We start from the raw sequence: 23,995 nt of genomic DNA, 5'->3' as shown, positions 1-23,995 counted from the left end.
TGTAGCCATATCCACTACCACTTTACTGAGGGAGTTGGGGATTTGTGGGGAGGGCTTATGTCAGAACATAAACACAGCTTCAGAAACAACAACAAAAAGTCAACCAGTAGCTCTTACTGAAAAGAAGGGGCACCCAATGGGAACCAAAATATGGAGATCCAGCTCACAGCAAAGGATCTTCGATTTATACAGCAGAACATCACATGGTGTCCACACCTCCTGATGTGTGTGTGACATTTATTGTTTGCTTTTAGAGTGTGGTTTCTGATTGCTGAGGGGTCTTTTTCAAACCAGCAGGGTCAGAAGTCTCTTAGCCCATGATTGTTGGTAGAATGTGGTTTCTGAACCGAGTCGTTTGAAGCCAGAGGAGGTCAGCCATCCAACCAGTCTGGTGTTGAGATTGAGATTTGAATTGTTAAATACTGGGTAAGATGGTGTGGGATAAGTGCAAATGTAGATGGACTCTGGACGTACCACAAGACAGAATGCACACTGAAATGTAAGTAATCTTTTATTTGCATGAAACTTCTTGATTCTTGTTTTACTTGCTTGTCTTATTCTTTTATAACCTTCATATCTGGCATTTAGTTTAAGTTTAAGCATATTATTCATATGTTGTGATAAGTACAGCAATATAGAAACTCATGGGTGATATGGTGATTAATGTCATTTTAGGATACTGACATTGTAACAGAAGCATTTGGGGGGGGGGGGGGGGGGGGGGGGGCACAGAGATGTTTTTTCACAAGATTCTGAATGCAAAGTCGTACATTATTTTATTATTATTATTATTATTATTATTATTATTACTTGTACACGGACAGGCAAAAAGACTGATCATGTTTGTGCTTTACATTAATGCTGCGATATCTGTCCTTGACAATAGGGGGAGCAGCAACCCAGTCATGATACTTTTATTGCACAGGAAGAAAAAAACAGACCGGAAATAAGCCTTTTTCCAAATGGATGTGTTATATTATTATGTTAACGGATTACATACAGACATAAATAAATACATACAGAAAATAAAAAAGGACACTTATGAAATTCACATATTTTCAACAATAACAGTCCATTTTCTACAGACGCGTTAGTATTTTTAGCTTTCCAGGGGGATTACCTCAAATATTGTAAGAAGTTTTATTTTGAAATTTGTTGCCGGAAGTGGCAAGGAACCGGCTACTTCCTTGACGCTGACGTTTGTCGGGACGCCACGGCCTGCTCCCATCACGTTACTTGTTAGCTGTTCACACAAGTGACGCTTTAAATGCCAGTAAGCATAGATGGGGGGCAAGAATAAACAGCGAACTAAAGGAAATGTTCGGGTAAGTGTCACTTTATGTCCAGTTTTTACTGAGATACACCGTGAGCGTGGGGTCAAGCTAAAGCAAACTTCAGTGTAACGGCTGTGACTACTGTGATGGCTGTTTCATAACTACTTTGTCCATGTGGGGAGTGTAAATTCACTGACCAAAACATTATATATTCCCATCCTATTAGCCGTCCAGTAGCGGCCGAGCGGCTGAGCTGCTGGCCCGGGAAAATGGTGTGGTTCCGGGGTTCGTTGGCTTCGGCACCACGGCGACTCCGGAGCCGGGGTACGTCCCCGCTGTCCACGGAGCTGAGGACATAGACAGCCTGGTGGATGCGGATTTCCGTCTGGTTCTCAGGAAACTGTCCAAGAGGGACGCTTTCACCAGACTGAAGGTGAGTCTGCAGTAGCTACCTCCAGGTGCTAGTAGGGTTTAGTCCAGGTGTGTGTTTAGCCGAACCGCTGAAACCACGAAACAGTTTCTTGAGAAAACACAGCAAAACAAACATCATGTGGACCCATCAGCGGGCCTGTATGATGGCTGGTTTGCTATATTTTATATGTTTGCATATGTGATATTACAAGTATTTCCCAAACTTGTCTCACATTTACCCACATAGATTTTACTTCTTTTTATAATTTTTTTTGTTTTTTGTTTGTTTTTTTCAGTTTCCAGGGTCAGAATGACCACAGGGACACATTAATTAATGGCTATTTGAATATTATCAAAACATTTCATAAGATGTCCTTGCAAAGATTCATGTGTTTGGACTTTGGATTTCAGATAGAGAGAGAATGCATTAGTGTTTACCTTTATCTTTGACTTCCATTGTATTTGAACAGACTGATTCCTATGTAAACATTTATGCTGTCTGTGTGTGCTTTTCCTCAATTCTGAAACATGTGCCATGGACTTACAGTGGCCAGTTTGAAACCTCCCTTCAAACTTGTGTTAAGGTCCATGCAGAAAACATTGCTATAAAATAATGTATTACAAAAGCAACAAGCCATTTAAGTGTTTATCCTCTATATCTGGTGTACATTAGGGTTTTTAGGGTTAAGATTTCTACAATGATGAATGCATACTTTATGTCATTAAGATCAAGATTAAGATGACAATATCAATAACAATAACAGTTACTAAGTAAAATTGGTATTCCAGATGAAACCCTAACACAATTCCTAACCTAATGTGTATAGAATTAAAAATTAAATTGAATTGTGACCTTGTGATTCAAATTGAATCAGTAAATCAGTGACAATACCAAGCCCAAATTAAAACAGGGTCATAATGCTGTGTACTTTTTTTTTACAGGCTGTGCAGGAGTTTGGTTCCATGTGCCAGGAGCGAGAGGCTGAAGTGGTTAAAGGGGTCCTGCCATATTGGCCAAGGATTTATTGCAAGATATCAGTGGTGAGTTGGTCATAAAAAATGACTCTTTCACCTTGTTGGCTAATTTCTGTGCCACAATGTACACCTATTTAACAATATAAGCCAAAAATATTTTATTATAAAAATTCTATACTTTAATGTCCTTGAACTGTCCTGGAGTGTCTTTAATGGTTACTTCATGGTTTACCCATAGACATAAATAAATATTCCGACCAGGAATCTGCCCATTCCTTCAAATAAAATTGCCTCTCTCTCTCTAACTTACATCCCATTATTTTACTCTTCTAAATTATACCTTATGCCACCTTATGCCTGATCCATTATCTTGTAGGAAAATAGGAAACGTATTAAATTAAAGTATCAAAATGCTCTCAAAATGCTTTTTCAGTGGGATTTTAATGGACATGTGGTTGCTAGTCTTTGAGGTGCATTTAGTCAGTGTGTATGTGTGTGTCTGTCAGGACCATGATCGACGTGTGAGGGAAGCCACCCAGCAGGCATTTGAGCAGCTGGTGCTGAAAGTGCGACGCAGCTTGGCCCCCTTTCTGAAGAGCCTGATGGGCCACTGGATGCTGGCCCAGTGTGACACCTACACCCCTGCAGCCTCTGCTGCCTGCCAGGTCTTCCATGCTGCCTTCCCCCCCAGCAAACAGCCTGAGGCCCTCAGCTTCTGCAGGGAAGAGATCCTTAACGTGAGTAAGAGTGGTGGCACTGAGGATGACAACATTTGCATACACAGCTCATACAATCATGAAACACCTGGAAAAGCCAGAATATGTTCAAATTATATTACCAAGTGCTGGTAAAGTAATCAAATAGGGCTGGGTTATATATCAGTATATATCAATATTGTGATATGAAACTATGGCATAAGTATTGTCTTTCCTGGTGTTAAAGGCTGCATTTCAGATAAAGGTTGCAGTTTTCTGAACTTATTAAATCTTGTTGAATATTTCTAGCCTTTGTTATTTATCCCTACCTGCTTGGACATCTTATCCACATTGCTAATGAAAATATGCCAATCTGTACAATATTGTCACAATATTGAGGTAATCGGTTAAAGGGATCATGATGTTTGATTTTGTCTTTATGATCCAGCCCTTTTATCAGACACACTAATTGTATAAAAGTTTTAGGAAGAGTCATGCAAATTTGACTAAATCATCAAAACTTGAGTGATTGACAGATTAAAACAAAGAATAGGGGGTAGAAGCATTTTGATGGCAGTTTAGGATTTCTGTTGTACATACTCATACATCAGTTTGTTAAAATATGTGGAAGAAGTTTGAAAATAGCTCATTTTACCTCTATGAGAAAAATTTGTCCACTATTTATGTTAAACCAATGTTGAATTGTGTTGTTTCAGCTTGGACTGGAATAAAAACATACATCTGGGTGTATGTCTGTAACTTATTTGCTCCAGAGAGGCTCATGCAGTATCTTAAATATAGACCAACTTTCACAACATGTAATGTTAAAACACAACTTGTCAGTAGGAAGTAGTTTCTGTTGGTCATAAAATTAGCGTAAAATTTATGGAAAAGTCATGGAAAACCACTGTTAAAAAGTGTATAAACATGTGCATTTCAAGGGTTTCATCCAACATCTTCATTTATCTCACTGTTAAACTGCAGGTACTTCAAGACACTTTGTTAAAGGAAACTGCAGACACACTGAGTGATCCACAGTAAGTGAACAGTTTGGGCCAACTTGGCTTCTGTGTTTCTGACCTTGTAGACATGATAACATGCTCTGACTGAGTCTTTGACTGTTCTCCTCCGCTCCGTAGAAGTGTGCCAGAGGAGGAAAGAGAAGCCAAGTTTCTCCGCATGGTGACTAGCTCTCTGCTTGGGGTTAAAAGACTGCTGTCGTTGTTGCCCTCATCAGACAGGACTGCCCTGGAGGAAAGACTTGCACATCTTATCGCTGCAGGGAAGTTCTGGAAGTACGGCAAACACAAAACACCACAGGTACTGACACTGAATAGGGATGCTCTGTTTGTAATGGGGGAAGGAATGAGTAAGTAAGCAAGTAATACATGTGAATGAATGGAATGTTGACTTCTTTTTTTTTTTAATTCACAGCACTTCAGTCCAAATAAAATAAGTTTTAACTTTTATTTAATCACAATAATTTGTCAAATGTATTTTCACTGTTAATAAAATAGTATGCGTAGATTGTGATGGAGCGTTTAAGATCCCAAAGAATTATTTCTGTGTGTCTGCAATAATGTAATGAGATGCCTCTAAGCCCTAATGCTCTTGATGTAGGGATGGGCGATATGGTCAAATACCTCAATATTGATTATTCCATCTTGTGAAGAGCTCATGGCATGGGTGGAATAAGGTCCTCATATTGTTATGTTATGTATGTCTTTACTGTAATCCAGGAAAAGACAATACTCATGCCATATTATGGTATCCAGAATCCTAGAAGATATCTAGTCTTATATCACAACATCAATTCGATATTGATATACTAATGGGATGTCTGTTGTGAGCAGATTATGAAATGCTTTAGATGTTGTTACTTGTTATTGTCATTTGTTTATTAGTCAATACAACTGTTCTGAAGTCATCCAAAATGTTACCTGTCCATAGATTTTGAATAGTTTACATTTCTGTAACCAGATTTTCCCACATCCATAATAGATAACAACAGCAAAAAAAACATAAACCCAATATTTTCAAATTCTGTGAATATCTGTGATGCTCTGTCATCTGTCACCTGATTTACATTCATTGCTTTAACCTGCTCTGAAAAAAGTGATTTCTTGTCTTTTATTATGTGCTGTCCTCAGATACGAGGGGCGTTTTTTGAGGTCCTTTCGGCTCTGTGTGAATACACCCCGTCACTGGTGCAGAATGAAGCAGCACGAGCTTGCCCTGCTGTCCTGCTCAGCATCGATGACACAGATCCTGTGGTGTTGCCACCTCTATGGGAAGCTGTTCTTCATATTGTGTCCACCATCCCTGTAAGTATTTGTTGGTATTAGTTTGTGTGCTTGTGTATCAGTATGTACTGTATGTGTGTGTTTAAGTGTAGACCTAAGTTTAAATTACACTGGAATTGGCACATGTTTTTATGATAAGCTGCATTGTTTGTTCTTACTCCAGGACTTCTGGACACACATTAATTCCAGAAAGGGCTTTTTACCCAAACTTTGGGGTCTTCTGAAGGAAGGTGGCAAGGGCATGGCAACAGTTCTTCACCCCAACCTGATGCCTCTCATCAGCAAATTGCCCCAAGAGATCACTGATCCGGCTTTGGACTTCTACACCAACTTCTTCACTTCACTCATACAGGGGTAAATTGTTTTGTGTGTGTGTGTGTGTGTGTGTGTGTGTGTGTGTGTGTGTGTGCGCGCATATTTCTCTGGATGTGTGGGAAGGTCCTGGATCACAGTCTTTAACTTTGACTTTATGTGTTTTTTTGTCTCAGGCTATCTAGTGAGCGTGCAGTGACAAGTCCATCAGAGAGTGCAGCTATAGTGACCGCTGCTGTTGAGTGCTTGAGGTACAGCATACTGCACAATACAGCAGAGGGGGAGGATCAGAGACAAATAAGGATCATGCTTATTTCACAGCAGGTGATTCTAGACACTTGTGCATATTTATTCAGACTGGCTGCGTCATCATAAATCTAACAGAAAACCCATGCTGTTTTAACTTGGTTTTGTTCTCTTTGCAGCTCTTGCCTCTACTGGACAGGGCTCTTGGTAATCCCTCCCTTCAGAATGGTCCTTTCTTTCTATTGGTCACTGAAATGCTCATTTCTTGGGAGAACAGGGCTGGCTTGCATGGTTGGAGCGGATCTAATGGCAGTGAGGACGTCTTTCAGAAGCTTCTGGAGGACTTCTGGGAGGGGCTCAATCTTTTGTTTGTTCGTTATACTGATAATGAGGAAGCAGACCCCAAGGCTTTGGAAGGTGTGGCCACTTTGCTGCAGGTGAGTGTGAGCACAGGGAATCTCAGGTGCAGATGCTTTCCATAATGAAATATCGACATTAATACTGTGGACTGGGGTTGGGTGATAGCCATAATTTAGTATTGCGATAGTGTGAAATTATCAAAATGTGACAATATTCTGTATTACCTCCCTCCCCCACTCAAGCCAACAACAGTAAAAAAAGTTTTCTCTCTTCTTAATTTTATTTGTTATACTGTTGTTGTAGTAATACTAATATTGATTTGTTTGTTGAGAAAATGTTGATGCTTTAAAGAAAAATGTTTTGCATTATGTTGAAGCTATTAGCTGGAAAAATATATATATTATGCAGAAGGAAATGCAATTAATTATTAACCTTTAGAAATTGCATAAAACAATAACAATAAAAATCAAAAATAACACCATGATAGATGTATAAAATATATCTTATGGTCACAAATATGGTGATATTCGATATCCTCAGATGGTGCAAGCTTTCTGTGAATACAGAAGGTCAGTATAGCTGTCACAGCCTGTAATGTTGAAAGAACTAACCAATGTGAAACAGAAAACAGAATGGTTAAACTAATATGGCCTCTTAATCCTCCAGGTGATGCGTTACCCTGAGAGAGTGAGCAGGAAACAGGGCCAGAGGAAGAAATCTGTCAAGATCTGTTTCTCAAAGCTGGAGGACAAGGAAGAAAGTGGAGTTGAGGGGGGTGGCGGTGAAAAGCCTGACCTGTCAGTGCCGGCGCTTGAGCCTGAGAAGGCAATTGGCTCCCTGAAGACTGAGCATTTGGAAGATGTGGTGTGCCAGCAGGCACAACTCTGCCTGGTGTATGTGAACGAGAAGAACTCAGAAAAACACCTCCTCTTCCTCTCCCTTCTCCTGCGGTCCTTCCACACACACAGGGTTTTTGCTGTAAGCCATGCTGATCATTACAGATCAAAGTGTACATATTTCAAAGTGTATCTCATTTAATATCATTTGCGGGCTTGTCTCTGACTAAAAGAATTGGAAGGCAAATAATTGCCATATGATTTTAGTGCCTTATCAAATTGTCCTTGTAATGGGAAAATCTGTGAAATTGTCCCATATTATTCTCTTCTTGTAAATTATTGTGTGGAAAACTACGCTTTTAGATATAGTGTTTTTGTCAAATAGCAGTGAATGGTTGTGTTTATTATTGTGATGCAAATGATCTGATTAATTCTCAATAGCTAACTTGTACAGGAGAAATAACACAGTTTTTCCTGGACTAATACAAATAGAAAAATGCAAAGGGTCTAGGAATTCACAGCCCTCATCTTTTCTTGATGGAATTAACTTTTTTTTTCTCCCTGAACTACACTTTTCTCAGACACTTGTGGAAATGGATGACAAGATAACAAAGGAAGGTGAGCAGAGAGAGGAGATGGACACTTTGAAAAATCCAGCAATGCGGTTCCTGTTGGAGCGGGTGGTGGTTTGGCTTGCTGAGAAGGGGCGGACAGACACCGACCACCTGGTGGAGATGGTCTTCAGCTCACTCCACTGTTGCAGCCAGCAGGAGACCATTCGCATCCTCAACCATATTGCCACGGTATTGTTTGATGTTGATGCCAAGAGTTAGTACCTTAGTAACTGGTTGTTTTATGTCCCTTATGTGCAGGCTTATAATTCCTCCGAAGGTATTTGCTTTGAACAATCAACTGTTCCTCCTTTGCTGACATTTGTCTTCTTTACTCTGCTTTCTAGATGGATCTGCAGTGGGGAATTATTCTGCAAATCATACAAAGGGTAGGAGACATGACACTATTTTCAGTGTATTTGTACTACTTCTGGATCTAAGCTATTCAGGTTATTCTGTTTCCTGTTTAATAGCCTTTTTCGACTTCAAAGGGTAACCCAGAAGTTTCCATAACTGGGAACCCTGTGAATTTCAGGGATTGGCTTTTGTTTCTGTTTCCACTGTATGAAAAACAAACCACAAAGGTTTTGAAGTGTCATAAAATAAGCTCTCCCAAAAGATGTGACATTATTTCAAATACAGTTTTTCATTTCTAGTAGTAGAGTTGAGCTTCCTTTTTGTTTTTCCAGCTTGCAGTGCCCATTGTTTTGACATTTATTTTCACAATTATTTATTAGCCTCCAAAAGAGGAAAGAAAGAAACTAAGAAATGAAATTTAAAAAATAAAAACCCACTGTAAATCAAAAAATTTTGGTGGTGTCCCCTTTGTGAGAAGAGATAGAGAAGATGTAAAAATTACTATTACAGTACCACACTCAAATTCAGTGAGCTCTTTAGAATGACACACCTGAATTCAATACTTAGAGGTTTTTCCCCAATACTTTTGTATGTACTGTATATCTGATATACTATGCCTCTATTTACTCAGAAATGGTGTTGAGGTCTTCAACCAATTCTTTGCAATTTCCTTCATTGTTATTAGATGCAGTATTCCGAATAAATATTAATCATTTTCAGACTTTCATATATGTGAGTATAAACCTAAGAATATACTGTCTGCTCTAAGAGGAAACTGACTATCAAAAATTCTCCACTCTCCTGATAGGCAAGTGCAGATCCTGAGACTCTTAAGAGTTGTGGAGATTGGTTGAAAGGCTCAGTGCTGGGTGAGCAGCTCCTGGGATTGGCAGATGAGCTGTGTAATCTGAGAGGCAGCTACTCAACTTCCACATCACCTAAAAGCACCCATAGCTGGACTCTGATCAGCCTGGTCCTGTCACAGCGCCACAATAACGGTGAACACACACTCACAAACACATATACTCAAACAGACAAATACTTTTTAAGAGGGTATCTTTTTCACCAGTGTTTGGAGAAATACTGCTTTGCTCCATTCTCAATGTGGATTTTCTAATCAACCACATAAAATAATTTTTCTGACTTTTTTTTTTTTTTTTTTTTTTTAACACACACAGAGCCTCTGATAGGGGAGGTGTACATGGAGAAGATCCTAGAGAAGCTCCATGCCACTCTGTGTGAGACAAAGGGTCTGTCAGATGCAGGCAACATAGAGCCTCTTGTCTCCTTCATCTGCAACGTGGCCTCCACATTCTTTTCATCTGTACAAGACTGTCTGTTGCTCACTTCTGCTGAGGAACTTCTGCTTACCGTCTTCCAGCTCACTGCCCAGGATCAAACACACACACACCTGTCTGGTAGGTGAACACAGTGCACACACATACTCATTGAGTGAGCTAAGTACTCACTCCTTAATGTAGTTGAAAATGTGCGTTTGCTTTCTTATGCTTTCTTTTTAAAATACATTACTCTTCATTCTTTATTTCTATTCATGTGCAGCACATTTAGTTACACTTGTTTGAGATGTGCTATATAACTAAAGTTTGACTCAAAGATTAATTGATGGAACTAACTTGTGTTGATCTCTGAAAGACTCCCTTTTAGATAAACTGAGGAAAGTGTGTGTAGCTGGGGTTCGGTCATTGGTCCAACACCCTGAATGTGAGGTCAGGGAAGGAGGCTTCATGCACAGTACAGCCCTCTGGATCAAGAACCAACTACTCACCTCTTCTCTGGACATTAAGAGGTAAAATATTTACCAGAGACAGACTCCATGGTACTCATGATTTGGTTAAAACTGTGGTTTAAAATTTTACAAAAAAGCAGGAAATCATACTACATTCATGGGGTGTTGTGGCTCAGGAGGTCGAGTGGTTGTCTGGGAATCAGAGGATTCCTCCTTCCATCCCTGGCTCCTCCAGAGAGTGTGTCGAAGTGTCCTTGAGCAAGACACTAAACCTCTGACCACTCCTGATGAGCAGTTTGCCACCATGCATGGTAGCCTCTGCCATCAGAGTGTGACTGTGTGTGTGTGAATGGGCGAATGTGAGGCAAATATTTCAAAGTTTAGGGAAAACACTATGTCAATGCAGTCCATTTACTATTTACTGTGTCTTGTAGTGGCCTGATTGGTGTCACTGAATTTTACACAACTAATGGCCCTTTTCCACTAGTACCTACTCAGCTCGACTCGGCTCGACTCTACTCGGTTTGAGAGCTTTTCCATTAGGTGGTAGTACCTGGTAGCAGATACTATTTTGGGACCTACTCAGCCGGGGTTCCAAGCGAGCTGAGTTGAGCTGAGTCGAGCCGAAATGTGACGTAAATGCCGTGCAGGCCACTGATTGGACAGGGAGCGATGACACATGAGAGCAACTCCTTCACGAAAACCAAACCCGGCATTAAAAAAAAAAACAAAAAAAAACTGCAACAGCGACCGTGCGCATTGATCACCGCTGAAGTTGGCAAAGTCGGAAAATGGCAAGCAAATCGGTACCGTGGTCAAATGAAGAGGTGGAGACTTTTCTGTGCTTGGTGGCGGCCCAAAAAATCCAGAGGGAGCTGGACGATGTGCTGCCTTGCTATGATGACTCCACCCACGGTGAGCTGGTACTCAGTTGTAATGGAAAACCACCGAAACCGTGTCGAGGCGAGTATAGTCGAGCCGATTCGAGCCGAGTAGGTACTAGTGGAAAAGGGGCATAAGATGAAAGCATTTAGCCTAACAGGCATAGACTTGGTGTTTTAACACACACACACACACACACACTGACCAGCTAACCCAAGCTCTTTGTTGTTTTTAAGTTTACAAATTCTGGTCCAGGCGGTGCAGAGCTTAGTGGAGACAATCAACTCTGTCTGTCATCAAGATTCCCCCCTCCTTGGCCAGCTCTTCTCTCTCTTGACGCCCAGCCAAATAGAGTGGACCAGAATCAGACAGGCCTTACCCCCTCAGGTGAGCCAGAAAATCATGACTCATTTAGACGCTTCCATTGGACTGCACCTAAAGAAAATCTTTCATGTGAAATAATCACTCATGTTGATCCTCCACCTCCTGTGTGTTCCTCCTCTTCTCTGTTCTGCAGTGGGTGAAGAGCCCCTTATTGTCCAGTCGTCTTCGAGTAGTTTGTGAGTACCCCTGTATGGACGTGTGGAAGTTTAGGGTCTTGACCAGATTGCCTGCCCACCTTTGCGCGTGCGCCCTGTTGGGGAGAGTGGCCAACACTGCTGCAGTTGTGCCCCGTGACCAGCAGGAGGCAGACTGCCCCTCACGCCTGCCGAACCTCAAGAACACAGGTCATATATAACATATAACTTTGGTTTCTGTTCCACACTTGACATCAAACTTCATACGTTCTGCATTCATGTCAATTTTCAGTTGTCAGTTTTACACATCAGCTTTTGTTTCTAACAATTTTATAGGTCTAATACAACTCGAAAGTGCCCAGTTACAGTTCTTACAATATTTTTTTTCCTTAGCAATTTGAAACTGAAATAAAATTGTTGAAGGCTGCCACAACTTAATACATTTAGGGGAAACTCTAAAGAACTGTAATTTAAGAAAAAAAAAAAAAAGTCCGCCTTTGATCGATTCAGCCCATTGCCAATTCTGCATATATTGTCCAAACCATTTCATATGTGTGTATGTATGTTTGTGTTTTCCAGTTGCAGAGCTGCTGTACGCATTACAGTGGTGCCAGGAGATGGAGTGCAGCCCTGCTACAGTGTCTGCCTACCACAGGCTGCTGAATGACTGGGGCCTGTCAAAAGGACTCCACAGTCAGGTTCCAGTTAAAGACCTGCTGGCGACACTCTACACGAGGTGACTCGCTCAGTCATGACTGACCTTTAGGTTTATTAAAGGAGAGATTCATTTAGAACTGCAGACAGTATATATTTTTCCTGGCAATAACCTTAAAGTATTTTCATTTGATAAATTGTGTATCATATCGCTGCTCTATAGGTCAGTTGAGGAGGGAGGTCTATGGTCCCTGACTCTGGAGAACTACATCCAGACCAACAACTTGGCCGCCACTGACAGTACCACCATTACAAATCTCTACAGAAGTGCAGACAGGTCAGTGTTTGATTTTATTACTTCACTTATTATAGTTTTAAAAAAGGAAATTTTTGTTATCCATAGCTGAATAACTGGTGCTTGGAGAATGGCAGAAATTTGCAAATAAAAGTTACACTACCGCACACCATCTATAGTAGGCTACAACATTTTATTCATGTAAGTTTGCATGCATTGACTTTCCTCATGCATGTGTTGCACCGAAAAGCAACATCCGTTAAATGTCAATAGTAACACCTGTATTTCATGTCAAATGACCGCTGTCAAAAAGGTTGTTGGCACCATACGATTCCCACGAAGACGGTGGTGTCACAATATAGGCGATTATGTGATATACAATATCGTGCCCCAATCATCCGGATGCCTGAGGAATGACAATGCATGGAAATGTTGCATTTTTTATAGTGTTAATATGATTTTGAGTTGTTTACACAAGTTGTCACATTCAAAACTGTAATGTTAACACCCTCCACTGTGTTCGGCTGCTCAGTCTATTTCCAGTATGTCAGAGCAGACTGAGCACACTGCAGGTGCTCTGTCCCACCATGACCAAAGAAGACAGAGAGACTCTCACAGCTCTGGCTACTGCAGGAATGATCAACTGGCAGGAGAAGAGCGAGAATAACAGTGAGAGAACACACACTGACACACACATTGTGTGACTGTGTTGTTTGTTGAGCCTGTACAGCACTTTGGTCAACTGAGGTTGTTTTAAATGTGCTTTTTAAAAAAAAGTTGACATTCTCTCACAGACACACACACACACACACACACACACACACACACACACTAGTGATGTCAGTGTTTGGCTTAGCAGAGAGGCAGCACTTTTCAAGATTCAGTAGCTGGAAATGTAATTTAAGAACATTTTTTTTTCTTTTTTGGAATGATTCCATTCAAATTTGTAAACTGTGATTCAAGTCATTTAATTCAGTACATTTAGCCAAAATTTAACATCCATTAAATAAACAGCACTATGCTTTTTCTTATGTGAAAGAATGCAGTGAGAAGAATTACTTTAACATTGAAACCAACATTATTCTGTTAGATCAACATGTCTTTGTTTTTTAAGAACTGTGAATGATTTGATTCAAAGTATTTCATATCAATTCAGGCTAGAGTCAGAGTGATTCACTTGATGTATTTCTTTTAGCAGATCAATGTAGTTCATTAGATGAGTTTATAATGGATGTGCTGATTCAACATATGACTCGTTATGCCTCAAACACACACACACACACACACACACACACCCTCGCTGTTGGACTTTCAAGAGCACATATTCATTTTGGACTCTGTGTCCCAGATGTGTGTGACTGTCTTGCAGTCCTGCTGTGCTGTCTGAAAGCAAACACAGCAGTACAAGAAGAGGTCCTCCAGGCAATCTTGGCCACCATGATGGAGTGGAGGAACAGTAAGGAGGACTGGTTCCTCTTTAGCAGGTAATGTAATCACAACCAGGCAAGCAAACATGCATTTCTGTGCCTCTCCAAAACCTGTTCATTTTAGTGTTTTTAGTGCTTTAGTGTTATGCCTACATTTGAAACATTTCTCTGTTTCAGCAACCTGTCCAAAGTGTCTGCAGCACAGTTGATGCTCACTGTGGAGATGATGCGTTTCCTGTCATGGCTAGTGACTAATTCTCCCACAGTTCTCAGCAGTGGCCAGTGGGACTTCTTGCTTTGCTCTATGCTAGCCTGGCTGGAGGTAAGACATGGGTAGTAAATCTGTTTTTTTTTTTTTTTTTTTTTTTGCTTTGTTACTTTGGGAGTCAGAGCCCAGGGTCAGCCATAGAACCGCTATATCTGGTGCTGGTAGGAATTCATTGTGTTGCTCAAGTACACTTCAGCAGGATGGATGCTTGCCATGGTGTTTTGTTGAACTTGGGCCTGACAGATTACTCACTATTCTATCCTGCTGCACCTTTTATAAAGAATAAAAATATTGTTTGGTAAAACTCAGAGTTGTTTTTTTTGCTTGTGAGTTATATATTTTCAACAGCCCCTGTTACTTGTTATCTGTCTCTGACTTTGTCTCTGGTGCTTCCACTCTCAGACTGCCAGTGAAAATGTGAGTAATCTGTGGAACCCATGGGTGCAGCTGTTTGTGTGTGAGAACACGGCACTGATAGTGAAGCTGAACCAGTTCTTCACATCACCTTCTTCTGCTGTACTGGAGAAACTGCCACCAGAACTGTCTGGTGAATGGACGGACTTTTTCATAGAGGGAATCTACAGCCTACTGTTGCCGCTGCCCATCAAAATCACAGGTATGTGCAGGTGGGATGGATTGGCATTAATGTTGTAAAAAAAATTCTGAGATTCAGCAATATGTTATTTCATGAATTTGTTCATATTCTGAACATTGACATTGACATTGGCATTGACAATTTAGAATTGCCTGAGGCCACTTGTATGGAAAAAAAAATCATAAAGGTGCCAGTGTCATGGAAAATTAAATAGCCAAACTTTATCCAATATACATAGTATACTGGAACCACAATTAATAAGAAAATATCAGGCATACTGTATAATACTTTAAACTGTAATTTACAAGTACTAATTCATTAATGATAACATGTATAATAACAGTATGTACATAAATAATTGCCATAAGCACAATTGAATTATTAAGATATAAACACGGTTGTGTTCATTGTGTTCCTACTTAGCTGATAGTATACTATATTGATATTTCCATATTTTAATGCGACACATTTTAATTTCCTTCATTGATAATGACTAACTGTGAAGCTAATGGCCTATAAATACCGTCAGTTTGCACTGCGGCCTATACAGTGGGTTAACCCCAGTTTATGAATATGTATAGATTATGGATGCACTGATATTTCCTCCTTCCTTAAAAGTAATCTGCTTATCAAAGTTATAATTTCACCAAGCCTTTCATCCTGTGCAGACAGATCCCCTTCACCTGTTTCCCTCATTTTTGGTCTATTATTCTTTTTTTTGGCATCTACCTTAATATCGAGCCACTTTTTATTTTCACTTCAGCCACAATCTACACCTCAGGGGACACATAATTTACTGCCTCCGTTATTGCGGTCCAAGCCTTGTTCTTCTTTACAGTTGTCAGTCCAGAGGAGAAGCTATTTGGAAAAGTAAGCCTTTTCTGGTTTCTACCTCTGAAACTATTGCTTTTTCATCGTTAGTGAAGTTTTCCTTCTTTTTATTTTTAGGGGCCATGTCTTTTTTTCATAGACTTCTGCTTTCTCCTTTGCTGTATCTCTCAACAAAAGGCTTTTCCTTATATACAGAAATCTGTCATGGTATGCTAAATGCAGGTTATGGGCATGCAACTGTAAATCAAGAGTGATTCTGACTCACTAGCAGACACATGGAGTTGTTTGAAATCCAGTGGAAATTTTGCATAGACACTTAATCAGTGCACAGTGTAAGAACATTTCCATCCATGTTTGTTAGTGAGACCCACTGCATTCTTTAAGTCATTTTACTTTAATTATTATGCATAATATATAGTTAAAAAGATTTCAACGTTGGCCCACTAAGATGCATGTTTCACCGTAATCGTATTGGATTTGGTTGTTGTAATTCATGAATGAGCAGTTATGTATGTTTGAGGCACAGTGGTTTGTGGATGCAGTCCCATGGTGCAATACTGCAGCTGTTAACACAGGTCCTTTATTGTCTGTTTCAGTGGTACCACAATCCAGATGCCTGGTTTAGCCAAGCTTGTCACCCAGGCTTGCTTTCTTGTCACAGTCTGTAGAGAGTTTAAAATAGTTCATAACATGCATGTATTTTATATTTTTGTCTTTATGACACTATCTCTCAGAAACAAGGCTCCATTTAAAACTGAAATCTTAAACTCACCTAAGATGATTGTTTTCATTTAGCCGACTGCTAGATCAGAGGGTGGTTGGTCAAGAAAGATCATTTACATGTCTTTGAGTGCTAGTCTATCATTCCTATATACAGGGTTTTATCATTGATATGTTGTGATGTTGTGACTGTCCTTGTTTCATGAGCCATGGGCCCTTCTGCTTCCTTTGTAGATGCCTTCACTGAACCAGATGACCCTCTATTCCCATTGGCTGTACTGCAGTCTGTGGGCGTGGCTCTGACATATGTGCCTGTGCAGCAGCTAAGCCAGAACAGCCTGCCAGCACGATTCATAGCGGACCAGAAAACCAACCTGCCAGAACCTCTCCAAACACTCCTCAACACGCTCTGTCCTTTGCTGCTGTTCAAGGCCAGGCCTCTGCAGATCACTGCCTACCACCTGCTGGATAAGTAAGCCTTTCATTTGACTGTGTGTACAAACAGTATAATAACACTTGTTCATTTTCATTAAATAATAATAACTACAATCATGAGTGATATTAGCTTGATTGACAACTTTAGATATGAAGCACACAGAACATTGCCTGCTCCTATTTCTACATTTGACTGTAAAACCTTGCAATTTGCAAGTAAGACATTTCATTTGAAAAATTATCTTTTGTTGCAAACTCACACCATTAATTTTAATATAATATTATTTTAGTATTTTTTTTTGTTATTATATTATATTTTGTTCTCCATGAAGAACAAAATATTTTTTCCTGATGCTGCATTCTCATTTAAAAGTGAAATTAGCAAACATGTTCCACTGAGCAGTATGCACTCATTCACCACAGTTGATGCTGTGCACACTGACATCTATACAAAATCAATATGTGTTTGGTTTATTGGCCTCTGGGAGATTTCAGTCACCTCATGTCTGAGAAAATTAAATTTCAATCATGAATCTAATTTTGTGTTCAAGGCTGTCAGTCAATAATGAGGGGAATAGAAGAATTACAAAAAGTCAGACTTTTCATCTTCAAGCGAACTCAGTGAAACCAGGGCTGAGGTACATGATAATATAACTGTTGTAATCTGAAGAAATGGTGCAATTCCTGGTCAGAGCATACAAATATTATTTCATGTAAGGTAGAAAGTAATGATGTTTTTCCCATTAAATGCCTGTGTCATCATCAGCACAAAGGAATGTGCAGAAATAGCTTGATTGCAGTCATAGTGTTTCCTGTAGCTCTTTTGGCACATGCAGTAAGCAGCAGCAGAGTGGTGTGGTGTGAAAAGCGTAATATTAGCTCATCCATCCAACCATTTCTTGTTTTTACCACGTTGTCTTTAATTGATCTAAATTATGTACACCCTGTGTGCACCCTGTTTTTAATTCCATGTATTTATGTGAATGTATGTATTTCATGTTTTTACTTTACAAGCTTTGTGTGTTTTTGTCTTGTGCTGTTGGTGCTTGCTGCTACACAGCCAATCGCCCCTATGGGGACAAATATAGTTCTACTTGACTTGACAGTATCTTAAATTAAATAGTTTACTCGCATTGGGTCAAACAGGGTAATGCCTCAGCTGCCTGAGTGTGATGGAGAAGGAGACAACAGCAAGTCTGATGATGATGCAGAGGAGCCATGCCTGTAAGTCAGACGGAGAACATGCTACTGTCATTTTACACATTAGCTGTATTTTCACCCATTGCTAATAATAACAATAACACTAATGCAGGGTGTCATACAAGGCATAAACGTTGTTTCAATTTTGTGAAGGCATTCTACAGTTGACTTGTGTATTTAGGTCTCCCCCAGCACCACTGATGTCCATCCTGTCGGCCTGTGAGGAGCTGTGTGAAAGTATCCTGGCAGGGGTCCAGGTAGGAGAGTTCGCTGTGGTCCAGCCTCTTAGCGTGGAGTACTCCTGCATCCTGGGATACCTACTGGCCTGGAAGCTCCTCCTCACTTTCTTCAAATCCTCGCCCTCCCATGTGAGTCATTTGGTTTTGTTTCTTGTGCATGTGTCTTGCCATTTACAAGCAGACAGATTACTACAGTGCATTTACATGCACTATTGTGAGCAGGGATTTCCCAGTTATGAAAGTGTATTATTCTAGTGTATGTAAATTGGTGATTTTGAGTATTTTCCTGCCTCACCCTGCTCACTCACAATTATCTGGTGTCTTGTGTGACTGTAAACATAGCAGGTGTTTGCCACAGGTCTGAAATATGCTCTGGTAAAGGGATGGGTGTACTACATTTATGAGATTAATATTATACTGTTATAATATGAAATATTGAAGTAGCATCTTAAATTACCATAATCAAAGTCATAACTGATTATACTGTGCAGCATATTACCATTTCTCTGCTTTGTATGCATGTGTACAAAGAGCTGAGAGCAGCTGTAGGTACTGAAGGATTTTTTTAAGCATCTCTGAATGAGTCAAATTGCACAAAGTAACTAAGTGGAAGTTAGCAGCTATTCAACCTAGCTTATCTTGCAGAACTAGTTCTGCAGTTAGAACCTGCTTGTTGTAGTTATACAAGGAAGTATTTTGTTTTTACTGGAAATTTCTGTCAAAGGGAACTGGCTTGAGGTTGGACTGAACAGGATTTTTGTTTATGTTCATGTCACCGCCAAATTGGAAATAAAATGCATTGTTTTCTTACAAACAAATGAATACATGGTCTTGTTTTCCTGGAAATATAAATACAATGAAAACAGTAAAATAGGTCAGAATATAGGCTACCTAGGCAGTAGTTAGTCTATGTGGTTGGGCTGTCCAAGTATAGTCTGTGTGTGAGGAAACACTGGATTAGAAGAAAAGTTCCAGTGAGTCTGTTGGTCTTCATGACCTAGGAAAGCAGTTTTGATACCAAGGTGCTTTCACATTATTAACAGCTCTGCTCTCCTATGTTTTATCTCCAGCTGCGTGTCCAGTATTCTCTGTATCTTAAGAGAAGCCGCTCCCTTCATAACCTCCTCCTCCACCTCTTCAAAATGATGCCTGAAAACCCTGTCTACCCAGGTCAGGGGGGAGAGACGAAGGAGACCCGAACCCTCTTCACAGAGAGCCTGTCTCTGGCTGTTGACAGTAAGTAAAGCACAAAGACCCACACACAAGCTGACCGCAAAACATAAACAAGCTGACTTTTTTCCCCCTGCTGTGTTGTGCTGCCTGCAGAAAGTGAGGGTGTTCAGTGGGAGCTCCTTCATTTGGCGTGCAGTGTGTACTATAGCGCAGTGCAGGACCTGCCTGCCATGGTGCGGCTGTGGTGGAACAGCCAGGAGAAGAGAGTGTGTACAACTGTGGAGAAGTTCACTACGAAATATGTCAGTCCTGTACTGTCGGCCCAGGAGATCTCATCTGTCCACTCCAGCACTCAAACATTTGACAGCATGACTGTAAGTTTGCACACATATCTGTGTGTGTGTTTGTTGCAATAAAACACAGAGTTAAACTTTAACTGTTGAATTTGATGGTAGCAATTAAGACTTAAATACACTTTTTACAATATTAAAAATGTGCTGCTGCAGTGTAGTAATGACAAGTGATGAATTGAGTAGTCTGTCAATGTCCATTTGCTTTATACACTTTGGTGATAAATCATTCATTGTAATGAACTGTAATATTCAAAACGAAACATTCAATATAATCAAGCTTTGAAAAATGTAGTAATGAACTACAGTGATTACATTTCCAAAGACTCCATTGTGCTTGAGTTTGCCACAGCCACAGCAGCACCAGAATATTAATAAGACACATTTTGAAATGTAAAGTGAGTTTCTCAAGTATTTTGACAGTGATTCATTGTTTGATGTTTAGACTCTGTTGTCTCTTTACTTTAGTTGTTAAATGACTGTCGATGAATTTGAAGTACAGACTGTCAGCTTCACTCTGCGAGCTGTCAGCACTTTTTGTTTTTATTTTTGTTATGAAATCGGTCTCATCGTTCATTCTCAGTTGTGATAAAAATAAAGCCTTCAAAGTGTTGTTTAACTTAACCCAAGCCTGCAAATACTAAACTGTTTGAAGACTGTGATCACATTTAATCTTGCTAATTGAACAAAACACCCATCTTGGGAGGCGCCTATTTGATAACCCCAAAATACCTGCTATCAGCATTTTATCTCTACCATTCAAGCTTGGTTTCTACAAAGGTATTTTCCAAACAGATGCACCAGGATCATATCATATCCTATTTATTGTTACTGTAAAGCATGTGCAGAGTCCTATGCAACTATCCCGTAACTCAAATCTACTGAAATGAAACTGATTCATGTGGCTATTGATTGTAGTATTTTACCTAACAATCCATTTTTACCACAAATATTCCAGCTAAAGCCAGCAAAAAGCAAGGCAAAATATTTGTCCTATTTTACTCATGCATAAGCAGCACGTCAGTAGAGCAAATCCATGGATGCAGCATTTGCATCACACTGCAATCCTTCTGCAATAGACCCATTGATCATTCCATTAGATTAAGTAGCTGCCTGTTTATTTGCAAATAGAAATGAGAAAAAGAAGCAAAAGCCCACTATGTGTGTTTTGCTCCCAGGTGAAGGCTCGCTCAGTGGCGCGGGAGGTGATTGCTACATATTCTGTGGATGATATCTTCATCGAGTTGGTGATTCAGCTGCCCCAGAACTATCCTCTGGGCTCCATCACTGTGGAGAGCGGACGGAGGGTGGGTGTGTCCGTGCAGCAGTGGAGGAACTGGATGCTGCAGCTAAGCACCTACCTAACACACCAGGTAAAATACAGCACAACCACCCAGAGGAGCACATGTATGCGCACCGGCACAGCTGAATAAGAAAGCAGCAGGATCTAGGGATGGGTAGACATGCTTATCTCACAGTACAATTCAATAGGCAACATGGGGGTCATGATTCGATGTAGCCACAATACAATGTAATCAATGAAAGCGACAACATACATACATTTTTTACTCATTTTTTTTTTTTTTACTCATTTTTAGTGCAGGGGTAATACAGTGATAAATAACATTAGCAAAATGGCATTATGCGTTCACTTAAACTCAAGTGCTTGGAACAGAACAGGCTACAAATAAAATTGCATGAGGTTAGTCCAGGGACTGGAGTAAGGTTCAAAAATAATTTATAGCTATCAATAGCTATAGCTAATCAATTGAACGTAGGGTTCCTTCAAAGATTGCTAAAAGTATACCTTACTTTTTGTTTACCAGCTTACTTAACTTTTGATGTGGGTTCTGTGTTTGACATGGTCAATGCACATGTCTTTATGTGTGTTGACAGAATTTAGATTCATGTTTAGGTGTCTTTGAGCGATACAGGCAATACAGACTGTTCATACTGACCTCCCTGTGGAGGAGCGTGCAAAAGGAATTTCTCTTCAGGGATCAATAAAGCCACATTATTATTTCATTGCTCCATTCCTGTAAGATGGAAGAAGTTTCAGTGTAATTTGTGTGTGTGTGTGTGTGTGTACAGAATGGTAGCATAATGGAGGGTCTGGCCCTGTGGAAGAACAACGTGGATAAGCGTTTTGAGGGAGTGGAGGACTGTATGATCTGCTTTTCTGTTATCCATGGCTCCAACTACTCTTTGCCCAAAAAGGCCTGCCGCACTTGCAAGAAGAAATTCCACTCAGCGTGTTTGGTAAGATTTAATCTGCAGATGTCATGTTGCACCACACACATCTCCCAACGTCTTACATTTGCACGTCTTACACACTCATCACAACCACAGTATCAACAGATTCAATGTGTTGCACTGTTTTTTTTTTACATTTAATTCTCTTAATTAATTAATCTCTCTTTTTATCGTCCCTGTACAGTACAAGTGGTTCACTTCCAGCAATAAATCCACCTGTCCACTGTGTAGAGAAACCTTCTTCTAATGCCTTGACTGTGGCCAAAACTTGGACTGATGAAAGAACAACCTCAAAGACTCACAAGCAACACAGCTGGGTCAGCCAGATTGTGATTCCTGAAGAAGGGATGCAAAAGAGGATATGAAGAAGCACATTACTATATTAAAGTCTAAATTAAGGTATAATTAGACCTCCATCTGGGAGACAACAATGTTACAGGCTTTCTCTGACTAAAATGGCAACATTAATGCACCAATTAATTCAGGAAATCTTGCTTTGTGCTCGCTCCAAAGTGTCTCAAGGATCGGGATGGCCAAACCTAATCAGTGCTGAAGAGGAGGTCTCAGCTCAAGAACAGTAAAGTTTAATAATAATTACCTGTTGGCTTGGTGACCTTTATGTCTATAGTGATTACTGTGGGTTGATAAGCAATCAACAGTCTGTTTTTCCTAGTGCTGTGTTGTTCCAGTGCAGTGTAAATAGCTCACTGCTGATTGTTTTTGTGGTATTCATGAGTTTTTTGTTTTTTTTGTTTGTTTGTTTTTTTTTTATCCCTTTTGAGTACTTTGATTTTCAAAGACATAGGAAGAAAAGGGGGAATCACAAAGTGAGAAGACCAGTGCTGGTAAAATCCATTGGGTCTTTGCAATTTTTATGTTGAGTTTGAGTAGAATTATTACATAAGTTGAAAAATAGATGGTTCCAAGTAATGCTTCACAAATATTTCCTAATATTTAGGAGCAATAAGAGATAAACTCTGATTTGTGACATATTATACCGTCATAACATGATGAGATACAGAAAAAAGCAGGATAGGGAACTTCTTTAGGGAAGAGTTTTTATTTCAACATGATTCCAGTGCTCACAATCTATCTATACCCAATAATATCTGCCTTCCCTCTGCCTGTGTGTGCCCTGCATATGCCTGTAAAGGATGCTGGAAAATAATAAATCGCAGTTGAATGGACAGCTATTATGGATTTGATTTTTTTTTTTTTTTTTTTTTAAATCTTCAGACGTCTTTGTGGAACAGGTATATTGTTGCCTTCATTATTCGTTAAGTGTCACCCTTTGCCAAAGCTACAGCGCTACCCAATTGTGTTGATAGTAACCACTATCCAGGATGTTGCAATGTCTAACTATGAGGGCATCGATGATCAAAAAAAGACTCTGAGAGGCATTTGTACAAACGCACAGCTTAAAGGATACAATTCAGCACTTAATGCTGCCAGGTTTAGAGGTTCGATTCCAACTGGCACCATCTCAACATCTCTGCCAAATAAATGAATACCTTGTGGTACTGTAAAGCACGGGAGATGTCTCCCAAATTATGTTCCTTTCATCATCTTTGGATAATGCTCTTTTTAAGTAATATTCATTATATCTGGAGAGAGTCAATGCTGGGTTTTTTAGTGATATACCAATATTGTGAGACTAGATATTGTCTAGGATTTTGGATGTTGTAATATCATAAGTGACATAAGTGTTGCATTTTCCTGGTTTTAATGGCTGCATTCAAGTAAGGTCAGACAATTTTCTGACCTCATGAGGCTGTTCTGTTTGCCTCTATCTGCTTGGTCATCACACCCATGCTGTTATTACATGATTATCACAAAACTCTTGAGTGTAAGTATCTCATGAAAACACTAATCATTACCTCTAAATATTGCCACAATATAAACATCAAAGCATTTGGTCAATATATTATGATATTTGACTTTTTCCATATTGCCCAGCCCTAGTCCACACCTTAGGAAAATATAGGGCCCCAAAAATTACATAGTAAAGCTTTAATGAACTTCCAAACA

At 39.9% G+C, this 23,995-nt stretch overlaps 1 protein-coding gene across 2 annotated transcripts; it reads left to right on the top strand.

Annotated features, from left to right (window-relative positions):
* The first annotated feature begins 1,184 nt into the window (after positions 1–1,184).
* ltn1 (listerin E3 ubiquitin protein ligase 1) lies at positions 1,185–23,160 on the top strand. 2 transcript variants are annotated; one of them, XR_003929372.1, is made up of 33 exons: positions 1,185–1,325; positions 1,501–1,707; positions 2,628–2,726; positions 3,167–3,397; positions 4,340–4,392; positions 4,495–4,675; positions 5,506–5,679; positions 5,822–6,012; positions 6,147–6,294; positions 6,396–6,653; positions 7,243–7,554; positions 7,994–8,215; positions 8,371–8,412; positions 9,189–9,378; positions 9,559–9,798; positions 10,034–10,187; positions 11,246–11,396; positions 11,527–11,737; positions 12,107–12,263; positions 12,405–12,518; positions 13,009–13,145; positions 13,825–13,960; positions 14,081–14,225; positions 14,574–14,787; positions 16,552–16,789; positions 17,899–17,976; positions 18,134–18,320; positions 19,262–19,427; positions 19,518–19,738; positions 20,893–21,087; positions 21,806–21,973; positions 22,152–22,366; positions 22,481–23,160. XR_003929372.1 is itself a non-coding variant. In XM_030068921.1 (32 exons), the coding sequence occupies exons 1-32, from the start codon at positions 1,284–1,286 to the stop codon at positions 22,212–22,214; spliced, it is 5,325 nt and encodes a 1,774-aa protein (XP_029924781.1). In that variant the 5' UTR covers positions 1,185–1,283; the 3' UTR covers positions 22,215–23,160. The 2 variants fall into 2 exon arrangements, 1 of the variants encoding a protein (XP_029924781.1); XM_030068921.1 differs by having other exon boundaries at positions 22,152–23,160.
* The last annotated feature ends 835 nt before the right edge of the window (positions 23,161–23,995 follow it).

Source organism: Myripristis murdjan, chromosome 14, assembly GCF_902150065.1.
Source record: "Myripristis murdjan chromosome 14, fMyrMur1.1, whole genome shotgun sequence".
NCBI classification, from domain to species: domain Eukaryota; kingdom Metazoa; phylum Chordata; class Actinopteri; order Holocentriformes; family Holocentridae; genus Myripristis; species Myripristis murdjan.
The sequence above is the reverse complement of the archived record's forward strand: the minus strand, read 5'-3'. Positions and strand labels throughout refer to the sequence as shown.